At 43.5% G+C, this 12,472-nt stretch overlaps 2 protein-coding genes across 4 annotated transcripts in view; one reads left to right on the top strand and one right to left on the bottom strand.

Annotated features, from left to right (window-relative positions):
* Nucleotides 1-5,478, bottom strand: part of DLG2 (discs large MAGUK scaffold protein 2) — a gene marked incomplete at both ends in the record, with an annotated part of 1,073,896 nt that extends 1,068,418 nt beyond the window's left edge. Inside the window, 2 exons of the mRNA XM_084304810.1 lie at nucleotides 3,578-4,648; nucleotides 5,332-5,478. Of these exons, the coding sequence (XP_084160936.1) occupies nucleotides 3,578-3,596 (19 nt within the window). The remainder of the gene's footprint in view (nucleotides 1-3,577; nucleotides 4,649-5,331) is intronic.
* Nucleotides 5,479-5,688: 210 nt separating this feature from the next.
* LOC311206560 (transmembrane protein 126A-like) lies at nucleotides 5,689-11,058 on the top strand (the record flags this gene model as incomplete). 3 transcript variants are annotated; one of them, XM_084281944.1, is made up of 5 exons in its annotated part: nucleotides 5,689-5,754; nucleotides 6,789-6,913; nucleotides 9,521-9,714; nucleotides 10,318-10,432; nucleotides 10,801-11,058. In XM_084281944.1, the coding sequence occupies 4 exons, from the start codon at nucleotides 6,798-6,800 to the stop codon at nucleotides 11,003-11,005; spliced, it is 630 nt and encodes a 209-aa protein (XP_084138070.1). In that variant the 3' UTR covers nucleotides 11,006-11,058. The 3 variants fall into 3 exon arrangements, with proteins under 3 accessions (XP_084138070.1, XP_084138071.1, XP_084138069.1); XM_084281945.1 differs by lacking the exon at nucleotides 5,689-5,754 and adding an exon at nucleotides 5,834-5,883; XM_084281943.1 differs by lacking the exon at nucleotides 5,689-5,754 and having other exon boundaries at nucleotides 6,780-6,913.
* Between the last annotated feature and the right edge of the window lie 1,414 nt (nucleotides 11,059-12,472).

The following is a 12,472-nucleotide window of genomic DNA, read 5'->3' as shown; positions in this document are numbered from 1 at the left end:
TGTTTCTTTATATAAGAGGTATGATAAAAAATATATATATATATCCTTATGTAAAACAGAACCAGCACACCTTCATGAAGTGACTACAATGCAGAGGGAGTCAAGATATTAATGGCAGCCCACAGGGTGGATCTGGCTCATGATACGGTTCCTTTCAGTCTCAGAGATGAAAAATGGGGTGAGGGCAGTATAAACCTCACTATTTAAGCATCTCGTACCACCTAGACACAGCCAGAAGTGTAAAGGTGTTGGCAGGGTTAGCACTCGTGCAGCCAGGCATCCAGGTGTGGGGGCTCCTGCCACAGCTGTGTGGATCGCAAGCAGGGCTCAAATCTGGGATCTGGTCTCTAGCACAGAGGAACGTGGATCTAATTCATTCTTCTGTCACTGTGAAAGACATGAATGAGTTGCAGCAACATTTCATGCTCTTCAATATTTTGTGCATGAATCCAAAATAAATGCACTTACAAATCTAAATATAGTCTCTTACTGTTAACAGAAATCAACCGGGCTATCTCTGGGAGGAAAGGAGAAAAGAAATGTAAAAATACTCAAAAAGCTGACTTTGCTTACTAAGATTCTTCTGTATGGTAGTACAACTTCATTTTAAAGTGAAGATTCCTCAAGAAGTCCAATAAATTTCTTCAGAATAGTTGTACTCAAACGCACCCTAGTTGAATTGTGAAAGTAAAGCATAAATTAAGAGAAAATAATGAATTTATTTAATTCTCAAATTTGTGCATCCCATATTGTCTCCAAATGGCACTGTCCAACAAGTAATGCTGTAGATAAACTCAAATGCCTAGTTTGATATAAAATTTAGTGTACTTACAACAAGTGAAAGGTGAGCAACCAAAAGCCAAAGAGAACAGCTGTTTGTTTCAACATGTAACAGCAGCAAAAGTACCCACACAGTGTCTCATCCCTTATCTAAACGGAGTCCATTCAGCACCTGCAGGGTACCTCCCTCTCCATTTCCAGCCTTGTTTTTTTCCTCTCTTGAGACTGACAGCAAGTGTGCCAACTCTGTCTATATTCTTGGGAATGTGGAGCCTTATTTCCTTCCCCAAAAAACTGAGAAAAGAAAATCATGTCACCGTAACACAACAGCCAAAGGCCTGGCATACCGACACAAACACGATCAGAACCAGTAGCACACCTTTTTCTCCACATCCATAAAGAACTGGTACTCCCTTTTTTTTTTTTTCTATTGAACTATTTTTCCTGTCTAAGAAGGCCTAGACTTTTAAAAGCAAGATGGCAGACACTGAATTAAGCATTAAGGAGGAGTGCAAATTATGTCCAAAGCCACGTGTAATCTGTAGACCAGTGCTGGATGTGAGAGCTCTTTCAAAACTGAATCCTCAAAACACATTCACTGTTCTTTAGCAGGACCCACCACTCGTCAGTGCCAAGGAATGCAGAGTTTGGTAACACCTTCCAGGGATAAATACTGGGATATTTAAAGAATAATAGTCTCAGTACCGAGTTAGGAGAATATTTTGATCAAATCCAAAAGAGCAACATGTACAGAAGAGCTGAAATGGAGAGGGATAATCCCGTTTTTATAGATGCCATTGAAACGCACCATTTTGTACAGCCCAGAAGCAAGCACCCCACCAAGATTTCCACAGATGGCACGGGTGGGGAGGACAGAAGACATGAGCTCCCAAACTCCCAAGTACATAAGACCAGAAAGGGAAAACAAATCATCAGCAGAATCATTCCCTAGTTAGAGACAAAGTGCTGCCACAAACATAAAGCAAACAAACAGGAAGAAAAAAAAAGACAAAACCTACAGGGAAAGAAAAAAAAAAAAAAAAAAACATCAATCTCCGCTGGTCACTGGAATATAATGGATTACTTACAACAAAAGCAGATTATTATTTTTTTAAACTGATAGTGTGTTTCAAGTTGTCAGCAAGCTTTTAATTACATTCAGAAAATTGGAGTCTATTGCATGGAGTAGACAAATTAAGCCATCCAAAATAATAATAAAGTTGCTGATTCGCTAACATTTTTAAGCCTGCAATTCATGTGCTTAAATACATTTTTAGCAGTATCTTCTTAATACCCAAATACATTCACACTGGCAACTTCAGCACACTGACTGATGGGATAATTTAAAGTATTTCAAGGAGGATATTTGGGTCTCTTGAGGTTATATTTAAAATTTGGCAAAATAGAAGGAGAAATTAAAGCCCTGACATACATTAAGACAGAACTAGACTGTCTGGAAACAAACAGGAACTCCACCGATTTTTAAGGCCAGAAGGGACCGCTGTGATTGCCCATCTAACTTTCTGCACAAAGGACCCCGTAAGATTTAACCCCCCCAAATCCTGCAGGTACTCTGAACCTGAACCACAGCCAAACATCCCGCACAGCGACACCCTTAGTGTCAATCACCTAATTCAGAGTTAACAGTTATAAAAAGACTGCCTTAATTTTCCTTCCGATTCATTAAAACATTTCAGGTTTGAAATGTTGTCTCTACTTTGTCATCTGCCAAAATACAATCACCAAATCCCATTCGTTGTTTTTGGTATTAAAGCACTCCTAGCAATCTGTGTGGTTTATTATTAGTATTTGCACAGTAAATGGTAACTCATAACCAACACCAAAGGGATATTGCCTACCAGGAAAAGAATGAAAAGTCACACTGACTGTATCCCCATTTGTGTGGTCAAACATTCACTTTTTGTTCCTTCCCCCATGTTTTGGTATCAGACCCAGGGATGTGTCAAATCCTAGGACATCTGGAGAGATGAGCTGAATAGACAAGGTTTGCTTACCATTTATTCTATTAGCATTTTTTGAAACTTTAAATACGTGCCATGTTTACCAGAAATAACCCAAGGTCTACAAGTGTTTTCAGGGTAAGAATTTTCCCCAATATTTCCCAATTCTTGCCTGAATGCTGGCAACCACATTTTCCAAAGCTGCTTCTATACTTGCTGTAATCACAAACTTTATGGCAGAAGGGGCAGAACGTGAGGCTGGTCATCTTTTCTTAAATGCTGCCAGATTCCACTCATAAAGGTACTACTTTCATACAGTATTACGGCACGGAAATCAAACTTAATTAAAGTGCATTTTAAAAAACACGTTCAAATCACCTTCAAAACACAACTCTTGGAACTTTTATTTAAAATTACCCTTGAAACTTTGCTATTTGTTTATGCCGCTACTGCTGGCTGATATTTATCCACGAAACAGGTAAAGAATAAAAAATAGCCCAAAGCCACGATTTTAAAATTCATTAGTGTTTGTAAGACAGGCTTCTCACAGCATTAAATGCCAAGCTCTTGGTGTCTGTTCAAGATCTCTGATGGCTGATCCTTACAAAATAAATATTTAAGGCCAAATTTGATAAAGACAGATCTTAAAACATGCCATAAAAATACTTTTAACAATTACTACTGTGAGTGCAACGATTTTTTTCCCATTTTCAGCATAGAACAAAAATAATTTCAATCCCCCATTAGAACATTTTTAATTTCACATTAGAAGCACTAGAAATCAACAATCTAACAACATGGAGATGCAAAATGAGATATGAAGCTTCATTGCCCACCTTTCTTCTTGACTGGCATTCTTCTTCCTACTCCTGGTTGCAAGCACTTATTTAGGTATTAACGATGGACTACTGGAGCACTGCGAGGTCAGTATCTGGCTATCTATTGCAAAACACTTCTACAGTTCAGTTAGGAAATGCAGCTTCAATCTTCATTTCCATCAGGACTTGATGTTTTCTTGTATTGGATTTCCGATGCTTCCCATAAATAAGAAAAAAAGGGGGAAAAAAAGAAGCTTTTTGATTTAAGAGATGCTTTCAATTTCTTTGAAATATATTTGAATCTATAAAAATACAAGAGAAAATGCTCCTTGGCAATACAAAACCCTATTACAACTCCTCTTCTGGCAGCAAAGTTTGAAAATTAAAAGATTTTATGTAATATAATTAAGGCACAGTCCATCTCTAGGCAGCTGTCTCAGTACTCCACCTGTACATGCTCAAAACCACGTTATTTGGAGGACAAAAAACTCCCAAATAATCCAAAGAAGGAGGAAGACCAAAAAAAAAAAAAAAAAAAAAAACCAATCCAAAGTGACTCTTTAAACTTCGTTCACTTCTTGAATGAATTTTGCTAGCTATGCATTGATTACACAGCAGACTGAAAAGGTCCCTTTTTCCTCACCAGACAACAGCCTTCAAATATCACCCTCTCACCCACCAGAAATCACTGGCCAGTCACTTTCATTTTTATTATCTGCAAGCCACCCAGCCTTACGGTCTTTAATGTCCCTCTGATCCTCCCATGTATTAAAAGAGAGGATTGAAAAGGAGGAAAGCAATCCCTTGACCTGGAATTATTAAAGTGACAGTGCTGCTCACTGGGCACTTTGGCAAAGCAGATTGCTTTCTAGTGGAGTCATTTACTTCATGCCATTTCTTCCCTTGCAAAGCAGCCACCTCGTCAGAGAGGGATAAGGAGAGTTAGGAGAAGAGCTTCACAAATGGTTCATTTTCAGAGATAATGAAGGATTACTGAAACAAAAAGCAAGCCATGAGATCAGTCCAGAGTTTCCCACTCAGAAGTGCAGCTGGTTGGCTTCAACATGAGCTCTCTCTCTCCCCCTTTTTCTGAAAAACAAAAAGAGAGAAACAGAAAAGGGATAGATTTTCCTCATCTAGCTCATTAGGAAAAAAAAAAAATACTATGAAAAAGGTGGACAAGCTCCAAATGCTTCCCTTCCCTGCACGAGGAGCTGTGATGCACATGACAGGGCTTTGCTTTGCATCAGCTTCTTTAGGAGACTGGAACTGAATTGGTGAAGGGGGGGGGCTGTGTTTTGCTCTATAATGTTCACAACTGAGATCTGTCTCAGCTTCCCTCCCCCCCCCCTTTTCTTCTCCAGCCCCAAAAGGGGACTCCCTGGTGCTTTTTGGAGCGGGACAGCGCAGAGGGGGCTGGCTTGCCCTGAGGAGAATTGGGGTGGGATGCAGAACCAGGGTGGGATGCAGAACCGGGGGAGCTGGGCTAGATTTAAGGAAAAGGACCATTTTCCTCAGGATGAGGACAGAGCTGGGGAGGAGGGAGGATGCAGCCGGGGTTACAGACAGACACAAAGGAGGAAAAGGGGGCGACAAGGCGAGAAGGGGGAAAGGGCAAAGGCAGGGGTCGGGCCGGAGAGGGGGGACGGGTCTGAGGGGAATGAGGCCGGGAGCCCTGAGGGGAACGGGGCCCAGGGCCTGAGGGGAACGGGAGCGCGGGCCCTGAGGAGAATGGGGCCGCGGGGCGTGAGGGGAGAGGGTCAGCGGGTTACCCCGAGGGCTGGGCCTCCCCCCATAGAGGGCTCCTCGCTCCGCTAGGGGGAGTCCCCGCGTCTGGGCCGCCGGCTGCAGGCTCCCCGCTCAGCCCCGTCTCCATGGAGGAGCCGCCGCCGCCATCCGCCGCCATCCGCCGCCCCTAGCAACGGGCAGCCGGCCCTCGCCCGTCGCCCTCGCAGCCAATGGGAAGCCGCCGTGCTGCGCCGCCCGGGCGGGGCGCCCAATCAGAGGCGTTCTCTGAAACCTCTGAAGCAAGATGGCGGCGCCCACAAGGGGGAAGGCTGGAGATGGGAGGAGCCGTGCAGCGAGGGGTGGGAGGAGCCATGTTGTACGGCGGCTGGGAGCAGCCATGTTGTACGGAGCCGGGCGTGGCGGCGGCCATATTGGAGGCGGCCGGGGCCGTGAGGCGGAGGGGCTCGGTGAGAGGGGGGCGGGCGGGCCGCGGCCCCGGGACGCCTCAGAGCGCGGTGTGGGGTTTTTTGGGGGGTTTGTGGAGGGAGCTGGGACGGGAAAGTGCAAGGAGCCGCCTCCCGGAAAGAGCTGCTTCGGTATTTCACCGTTTTTAAGGCTTTTTACCTCAGGAGGGTCGGCGGGGGGCGAGGCCCAGCGCCGCCGTCGCTGCCTCCCCCCTGTGTGTCCTGAGGTGAAACCGGGCACGGGCCTGCAGTGGGCTGCGGGGAGCGGCTCCCCGGTCAGGGAAGGGATTAGGGCAAGTTTGGGAAGCGGATTTAAGTTTGGGAAGCTCCCCTCTGTGGTAGGATATCTAGAAAAGGCGTTTTAGCCGCTAAGTGCTCCGCCTGATCAAAAACTTGGAAGCTTTCTGTCTCGATACAGCTAGCAGTACCAGTGCTAAAAGCTATTAGTTGTGGACTGTAAAACCAGAGTATACAGCCTCGTGATGCAATTAATTCTTTACAAAGCATGTGTTTTTTTTTTTTATTATTATTACTATTTTCGTTTTGACAGTGAAGTCAACTTAAAGCTGCCCAAAGCAGTGGTGCTGTTGGTGCCGTTCCTTGTGCCACTGGCAAAAGGAATTGCTGTATCAAAGGTGATCAGGCTGGAAGAAAAGCGCTAACACCTCCATCATTGAGCAGATCTCCTCCTGTGGGAGTTTAGCAAGTGGTGTATGTATGGCCCCAGGGTTGGTGGTGCTCAGGCAGGAGTGTCAGGAGGGTGAAGCAGCCCGTTTTGGTACTTAAATTCGCTTAGAGCACTTGTTAAACCCCAACTGTAGCATGCACCTGCTAAAGAAAGCAGTTTGGTAAGGTTCATGTAGTCAGAAATGTCAGCCTTCTGCAGCTGGATCGTGCCCTCTACATCTGAAAACTCTGCTGTGAAAAATAAGAAATGAAATAGTGATTGCGTACTGAAAGAGAATCTAAATGTTCATTTGGTACGTACTGGGGGGGTGTAACTGATTACATTTCTTTGCTTGTTCCCTATGATCCAGGACTTCAAGATGACAGGAAGAGAATTTTTTGAACTAGATTCTCCAGTGCAGAGACTATATTTGGAAAGAATAAAGCGGATGGAAATCATACAGAAGTTGCTAAGTGAGCTTCCTAAAGCAGACCAGTAAGTGTCAGTAAAATAAATGAACTGCAGCAAACATTTAAAGTCTTTTGGAGGCTTTTTTCTTTGCTTTTATATTGCAAATCTTCCTTGCACCTACCAAAATACTCAATTGCAAAGGTGCTAATTTTTGTCCAGAACAGAAAACTTGGTTTGTGTATTTTTTTTTAATATGTTTAGCTCACTGTTCTTGGTGGTCCTGCTCAGCTGCTTTCTGGCATGAACTCCCCAGTGCTTAGGATTCCAGGATGGCTTATTAGCCCTGACTAGCTCTGAGCCTTCATACAGCCCTGTGCTAGAGCTAACAAATTGTCTAAGAAACAAATGTTGAAAAGCATAAGGCAGATGTCCTCGTGGTTCTGCAGGAATCGTCCTGCATCCAGCAGAGCTGGCCTGGGGCCAGAACCGAGTGAGCATCAAGCTGGCTAGTTTCTGCATTTCTTTCTGGACGACTCCCCCAGGTGAGAATGAAGCAGCCAGGTGGTGGGGTAAAAGTAGACCAGAGCTGTACACCGGGCTCGTCAGCAGGGGTTCTGCATGGCTCAAAAATAAGTGTCTTCTGGGCCTCACAGATTTTTTGTGCTTTGTGGCATAGTATTTCAGTGCAAAACCTTACTAGTTCTGAGCTGGTTTCCACGTGTGTATCTTGCATAAATTGTGTACGAATAATTTAGAGTAATGGGAAGCTTTTTTTTTTTTTTTAATAGGATGAAATTGCTGTTTAAGCAAACTACAGCTAATAACACAGGGCCTCCCCACACAGGTGAGAAAGGATAACGCCAAGCCTTTATCCTTAACGTTACTGGTGGTATAGCTTTGTGTAGGATCTGCTGTGCTTGCATGCAACCTACAACACTTCTCCTTCCCCAGAAGGCCTGGGATCTAAGGGGGAAGCAAATATCTCAGGGATAACATGGTAACGTCTTGATAGAAACTGTGGTACCTAGAGGTTATTTGGCCTTGGGGAGAAATAGCTGTCATAAAACAATGGCAGAATGTCCCAAAAGCTTGTGGTTTTGATGTGAAGGAGCTAGTATTTCTACAACCAACCAACCCTGCCATCCTTCCTTTTCTTCTGTGGAGTACAGCCGTTCCATGTATCAGTAAACTTGATGAGATTCAGCTCATCCTGGGTACATTAATGTACTCGACTTTGGTTTCTTAAGTACCAAGCTAGATTTTAATCTGTCCTCTGCACATATGCATATGCACACGTACATTTCACTTTGGCTGTAAATATAGAATAAAATAGCTGGTTTTCAGAAACGGGGGGGATATTCTGTGAATGACACCAGATACTGTGGGAATGGTGATTTGACAAGCGAACAGGCCCATTTCGTAAAGCAAGCAAACACTATGACTCCTAAAGGCAAGAGCTAGGTGCTTCTGCTGAATAAGCATACGCATAACATCATAGTTGAATAGTTAGTAGCATTTTTTTCCTGCTTGAAAACATAATGTGTACTATGAATGAAAGTATTTTCCCATTCAGAAGGAGAAATAATTGCCATTATTGATGTCAGATGCTGGTAACATTAAGGTTTTGCAAAATCAGTACTTAAATGTGTGAGGTCTTTGGTAAGGTTCGTCAATGTTTAATGTTGCTCTAAGCATTAAAATGGGGAAGAGTTTTCAATAGGTGGATTTTAAAAATCACGTATTTTAATTGCTAAATGCTTTAGGGATGGTCACATTTGGTAATTTTGCAAATGAATAAGACGTTTGGCCTAGCGCAAAATTTGACCAGTTAAATATTTGATTTTCTTTAGATCTTTAGTGGTAAATTCAATGTATGACAAGTTTTAAAACACCCTTATCGTAATAACACTGGCATAGCCTCAAAGCCAAAGTGCCTTCCAATTAATTGCTTTCCACATTTGTGCCACATTCACATTTGTGGAAACCTGAAGTGAAGCATTGTTGCCATTAATCAACTGACTGCCAGGTATAATGATACAGATAAGAACTCACAACTTCCTTCTGCAAGTCCAGTGAAATAAGCCATGGACTGCTCATCAAACTGGTGCACGTTTCCGTTCCCTCTCTTCTGTTGCTGTGATGGAATGCACTCCAGTGGGAACTGCTTGTCAGGCTAATTGCTGCCTGTCTCTGACCAGACTTCATTCTAGTCTGTGTTCACCGTGTTATAGATTTTACCGTGTGTGAACATCTCTGTTGCCATCATTGTCCCCCCCAGTCTATACTGTAAACTCTTGAAAACTAAATCTGTACTTCCAGTTACTCAGGCTAGAAATGAGGCTGATCTCAGGAGCTAGCTGGGATTTTTTCTCAGAAACCATTCTCCTCAGAAACTCACTGACTAGGAGAGCAAATGTGTTAGAACTTCCATTACTTGTAATTAAAAAAAAAATGTAGAAAAGGCTTCTCAGTGTTTCTGACACTTCATTCAGGACCCATGTGTAAGCTCAGGCATAGAGCAAAGGACGTTGTGCTGGTTGCTGCTGAAAGTAATGACTAATTTCATATTGCAAGAGATTTACATCCCTTCTTACTGCAGAGTACTCAGAAATGAATTGTAGCACATAACTGTAACTTGTTTTTTTACACTTGTTTTCCTTTTTTTTTTTTCTTTTTTTTTTTTTTTTCCAGGAACATTTGCAGTCATGGATCATACTTCCTTGCAGGAAATTCAAGCTTATGTGGCTTAACAGCAAATAATTACTTCAGGAAGATCCTAAATGTCAGAAAAGCTGCCATAGCGTCTGCTTTGCCAATGGCTGTTATTCCATTTCTCTCAACAGTAGCAGTATATGAAGTCTTTGTGCGCGAACCTTTATTTGCAGGTAAAACTTCATTATTTGTTTTAAAAAGGCCTTTGCTTTCTTGAAAATACTGGCTGCTAAAGAGTGGTTTGAAAAATACGTTGGGTAGCAGTGACTTCCTCAAGCTGTGAGTGGGTCAGTGCAGCAGGAGGGCAGGAGGTGCTACAGGCACGCAGCACAAGTTCCCTGAGGCCTGTGGAGAGGCCCCTGGTGGAGCAGGCTGTCCCCCTGCAGCCCATGGGTCCCACATGGAGCAGATCTCCACGCTGCAGCCCCCCCATGGGTGGAGGAGCCCCCGGTGGAGCAGGTGGATGTGGCCTGGAGGAGGCTGCGGCCCATGGAGAGCCCCTGCAGGAGCAGGCCCCAGGCTGGAGCTGCAGCCCATGGAGAGGAGCCCACACAGGAGCAGGAGGCCTAGGGGGAGCTGCCGCTCATGGGGGACCCGTGCTGGAGCAGTTTGCTCCTGGGGGATGGACCCTGAGGTACGGAGCCGTGTGGGAGCAGTTCCTAAAGAGCTGCAGCCTGTGGGCAGCCCCTGCAGGCTCAGTTCAGGAAGGATGGCATCCCGTAGGAGGGACCCCATGTGCTGTATGTTGACAGTGAACTGTTCTGTCTGTCTTGCAGGTGAGCTGAACTGTGAAGTCTGCACTGTGGTCAGAGGAGGATTAGTAGGGGCTGTTGTGGGTGGTCTCTATCCTATTATCATGGCTCTCCCTGTAAATGCAAGCCTTGCAGCCAGGTATGTCTTCTTAACCTGCAGTGAGTGAAAAATTTATTTTGTCTGTCACATCCTCAGTTCTCAGTTTACGTTCTGTGGATTTCCAGTCTTTGCACATCTATCCTTTTGCATGGTTTTCCTACATGGAAGGGAATTTACATTAATCAGCTAATTACAGGGACAAACGTAAGAGCTGTGCTGTCAAGATGTACAAAACTGATCCAATGTAAAGCACTTGAGTTTAGCATGGAACCGCCAAGCCATGTGCCTGGGTTTCTTAAGTTGCAGTTGCCGCCCTGCTGAGGGGTGGAGATCACCCAGTGGTGCTTGGCTGGGCAGCTGAGAAATGTTCCTCATGCTGAGTTTCTACCACTCCTTTTGTTCCTTAGGTATGCTTCATCTCCCTTGCCAGGGAAAGAGAACTTACTACGCTTCTGGCTCACTGTTTCTCAGCCTATCTTTAGGAAGATGAGTTTTGGTGTGCTGATCCAGGTTCTGACTGGATTTTATCTCGCCACTAAGCAACATGGAATATACATCAAAATACTAGAGAACATGAAGCCCAGCAGGGATCCTGAAGAGCTAGAAGCCTGAAGTGAAAGAACTTTCCAATTGCCTTGGATAAGTAATAAACAAATAAAGAAGTTTTTGCTTGCTGTCTTTTTTTAATACAAACAAAAACAAGGTCAAGACTGCTGATATTCTTTTCAGCTCTGAACTTAAATGGAAATTAAGCCAGGCAGAACGAAAAATTTACTGAAGTACACATTACTAAACAGGTCTATAAGGACAGATGTTTTTCTTGGGAGATTGAAAAAAATATATTTTATATTGTATGTTTAATGTTTGGCTCTAAAGTGGTGATGCTGTGTTTTCTGGAACCAACATAAATACTACTGAAAAAAGTTTCTTAGTGATACTATTATAATAATGCAACCCACACTGATTAAAAATAAAAAAAAAAAAAACAGGCTAGATTTTTTTTTTGAGATTCCGTAATGTCTGAATATTTTCCTTCCATCCACAAGGAGAGAATTTCTGCAAAAATCATGCTGTCTAGCCTGTTACATGGGTCACACTACAGAGGCACGGGCTGCCCAGAGAAGCTGTGGATAACCCATCCTTAGTGGTGTTCAAGGCCAGGCTGGATGGGGCTTTGAGAAACCTGGTCTGGTGGGAGGTGTCCCTGCCCATGGCATAGGGGTGGAACTGGATGATCTTTAAGGTCCCTTCCAACCCCAACCATTCTAATATGAATACCAAACGCAGTAGGAAGGAAAATCAGCAATCTTCAGTGTATTCTCCAGTTTGAGAACTAAATCAAGGCTCTTTCTGCAGGAGCAAACATCTCAATCACAGTAAAACCTGGGATAACTGAGCAGCAGCCACCTTCTCATAAATTTTTACTGTTCCCAGAGGTGCAAACAGCAATGTATATATTAATGACAATTAAGTACCAAGTCTCTTAAGTGGCTTCATTGAAAATTTGTGCTTTGATACTGATGAAAAACAGGTTAAATGAGTTTCATCATATTTATCTACTTTTTCCTAGAGACAGACTTGTAACAGACTTGCAGCAGGGAAATCATGCATTCTGCTTCTCTCTAACGAGGAGCAGTGGCTTCATTTGTACAGGCAAGCAGCAGAACAAGACATCCACAGCAGTTACACAAAGTAAGTTTATTTTGCTTAACCTCAGGTATTTCTGTGAGCTGTTCTGATCCTGGCCTGCATCTGAGAAGACATCATAGCCTCACCTTAATCACCCCTCACTTCAGAGATTCTCAAAAGAGCAAATGTTTTACTTGACAGTGAATTGTGGTATTTCCAGGAATTGTATCATCAGGCTTTAACCAACAGAACCACTTAGCAGTGGCAAACAAGTGTATTTTAAGCTATTACTTTGCAGCAGTATTTTTAAGAATGAAATGAGTGGCTTAGTGCTCGTTATTTCAGCATTTAACAAGGTGTGGTTAAAACACTATAAACAGATCTTCACACTTCAGGTGTGATATTCAAAACCACCTTCCATTCCATGCACTATTTTTACTTTGGTATCAA

The sequence above is a fragment of the Netta rufina genome, assembly GCF_964035555.1.
Source record: "Netta rufina genome assembly, chromosome: 1".
Taxonomy (NCBI): Eukaryota; Metazoa; Chordata; class Aves; order Anseriformes; family Anatidae; genus Netta; species Netta rufina.
This window is presented reverse-complemented; position numbering and strand designations above follow the sequence as displayed.